At 48.0% G+C, this 2,390-nt stretch overlaps 1 protein-coding gene across 1 annotated transcript in view; it reads right to left on the bottom strand.

The window, feature by feature from the left end:
* The window catches only part of TIMM22 (translocase of inner mitochondrial membrane 22 homolog (yeast)), a gene marked incomplete at its 5' end in the record, with an annotated part of 2,398 nt that extends 326 nt beyond the window's left edge, over window positions 1-2,072 (bottom strand). Inside the window, 2 exons of the mRNA XM_008945747.1 lie at window positions 813-885; window positions 1,876-2,072. Coding sequence (XP_008943995.1) covers window positions 813-885; window positions 1,876-2,072 — 270 coding nt within the window. The remainder of the gene's footprint in view (window positions 1-812; window positions 886-1,875) is intronic.
* Window positions 2,073-2,390: the final 318 nt, after the last annotated feature.

Genomic DNA, 2,390 nt, shown 5'->3' on the forward strand with positions numbered 1-2,390 from the left:
GCCATTCCTGATTTCAGAGTGCTCTGATCCCAGCACTGCAAGTGGACAAGAGAGGGATAAGAGCAGCTACTGCTTTGAAAGCTCTAAGAGGATTAAAGTCCAGGACAGAATTTAACAAGCTCAATTAGAAGCATTTTCAAAAGCACTTTCTTTTCTTTTATGCTCTGAGGACAGGTCTTTTTCTTAAAGTGAGACAAATCTGACATTTCTGACAAACAGAGCAGCTCTCTTCCTACTTGAGGCTTTTCTCCAGATGATGTAGCACTCAAGGCATCCCAAAAGCCCCACCAGTGCCTGCTGGACTACGATCCCAGTGCTCCTGCTCTTTCACAGCTAAATAGAATTGTTTGTTTGAATTGATAAGTGAGAAAGGAGGAAAGCATTTTACACACTGTGCAGATAACAGAGGTACTGCCAGTGAAATAATATATAGAAGTAGAGCTCTGTTAGCACAAGATCTGTAGCTTCAGAGAGTTGCTCAGTATGTATTTTTAGCTCCCTCCCCACAACACGACAGAAGAGTGAGGACAGCTTAAGCCATTTCCTGATTGTTCTTTCAAGTCAGTTCTGTTGATTTTCCTCCAATCTCACTGTCCTGTACAGCCAAGTCTTCCCTAACCACACATATCTTTCAAGCTGACAGGAAAGAGATAAAGAGAGCAATCCTGCCAGCCTGGAGGACACTTTCACGTTGACATCACCATAACCCCATGCAAAGAGATTTGTAGTGCGTGTTCTGTTAAAAACGCTGCATGTTGCATAACCAAATCAGAGTCTTATCCCAGAAACAGTTCACAGCAGGCACGACCCACCTCTGAAGCCGATGGCTCCCCCCGTGATGCAGCCGCTGATGACGCTGTTCTTCCAGTCCGACCTTCCGCGGTACTGTGGAGTTAACAGCCAGAGTCAAGTAAACAGGGAACAAATGCTCAGTAGCTGTAACAGCACAGATGAAATGACCTTCCAGCCCCTTCTCAGCTCAGGCTGTTTTTCCCCTCTGTTCTCAGCAGATGGCCCCCTCCACCCTCAAACGTTGGGCTTGCAGGGCTGGGAGAAGAGGAAGGAAGGGTCACCGGGAGAGGTGAGACTAACCCGTGTGGTGCAATGCGGTGCTACAGCAGAGGTCCTCAGGTGAGCTGGAGGGTGTGGAACCAGCTCGGAGGCTTTAAAGGCATTCTAACTACACGAGAGCAACACTGAGCCTGGCCACTAAGCCTGGTTCTCACCCAGGCACGAGCCACAGCACCCTGCTGACAAAGAGGTACTACTGCCACAGCCAGAGCACGATGGGTCTTCATCAGTGCACAGATCTCTGTTCCACTCCACTGGGCAAGCAGATACACTTTTCTTCTAGATAAGTTACAAAATAATTGTGTCTTTCAATTAAAAGGCAGTTCTCAAATTCACAACAGGATAACTTTCCTGGTTGAGAACACGGGTGATAGATTTACCACTAAGTTGCATCAGGTGATTTCTTGCTGTAGGGGCAAGATGAAAACGGGCCTGTTATTTAAGATTTTCATTGTGGATCCCTTTCTGCACATGGAACGTTTAGAGGCTCAGAGTACCATGTTGCAACTCACAGTTTGATGTTTTAAAGTAACAACAACAAGTACTTTTAGCAAGGGTCTTAAAAAGTAATACCTATACATGCTAATACATTCAGGACTTGATCTGAAAGGATTTTGCTTTCGCTCTTCTGCTCATTCTGTCAGGGAACAGCAGTTCTGAAGGCAGGTCTCAAAGCTGAAAAACAAGCTAGCCCACTCCCTTGCCCTGTTACCAAGGGGATATACAGACTTATTTAGATCCAGTAAAAGACATTATTAAGTATCTGAGAAAACATTTCTTAATGCTTATGAAGTTATGACTCACGGACTCCACCACGCATTCGGTGCAGGAGAATATGGCCCCCACGATGGCGAAGTTCTTGGCGTAGGATATGCCTCGCTGCCCCATATCTTTGAGGACCTCTTTAGCCGTTGGCGTGCGATACGGATCCTTGGGATCAAACCCAACGTTGGTGTCGATGCCAGCTGTGAAGACACCAAAGGCGCCTCCCAGAACAAATCCTGTGAAAAACAAGCAGAATAAAATGAACTTTGGCTGGATTCGAGCAGCACATTCCTCACAGGCAGCAGAGCATCTCCACTCCCACCGTCTGTCAACGCTGCAGCGTGACAGGGGCAGTGTGAAAGCACAAGGGGCTTGTCTCTCGATACGACACATACTGCAGCTGCCAGCCTGTGCCGTGCCGAGGAAAGGCTGCGAGCACCTCTCCCTTTGCAAGGAAGGCAGACGGGCAGAGATTCCCCCCTGGGACCTGCGACGGACGCTGGGGGAGGCTTACAGGAAGGAAGATGAAACACGAGGGTCCCCGTCCCGCAGCC

The sequence above is a fragment of the Merops nubicus genome, unplaced genomic scaffold, assembly GCF_000691845.1.
Source record: "Merops nubicus isolate BGI_N331 unplaced genomic scaffold, ASM69184v1 scaffold31888, whole genome shotgun sequence".
Taxonomy (NCBI): Eukaryota; Metazoa; Chordata; class Aves; order Coraciiformes; family Meropidae; genus Merops; species Merops nubicus.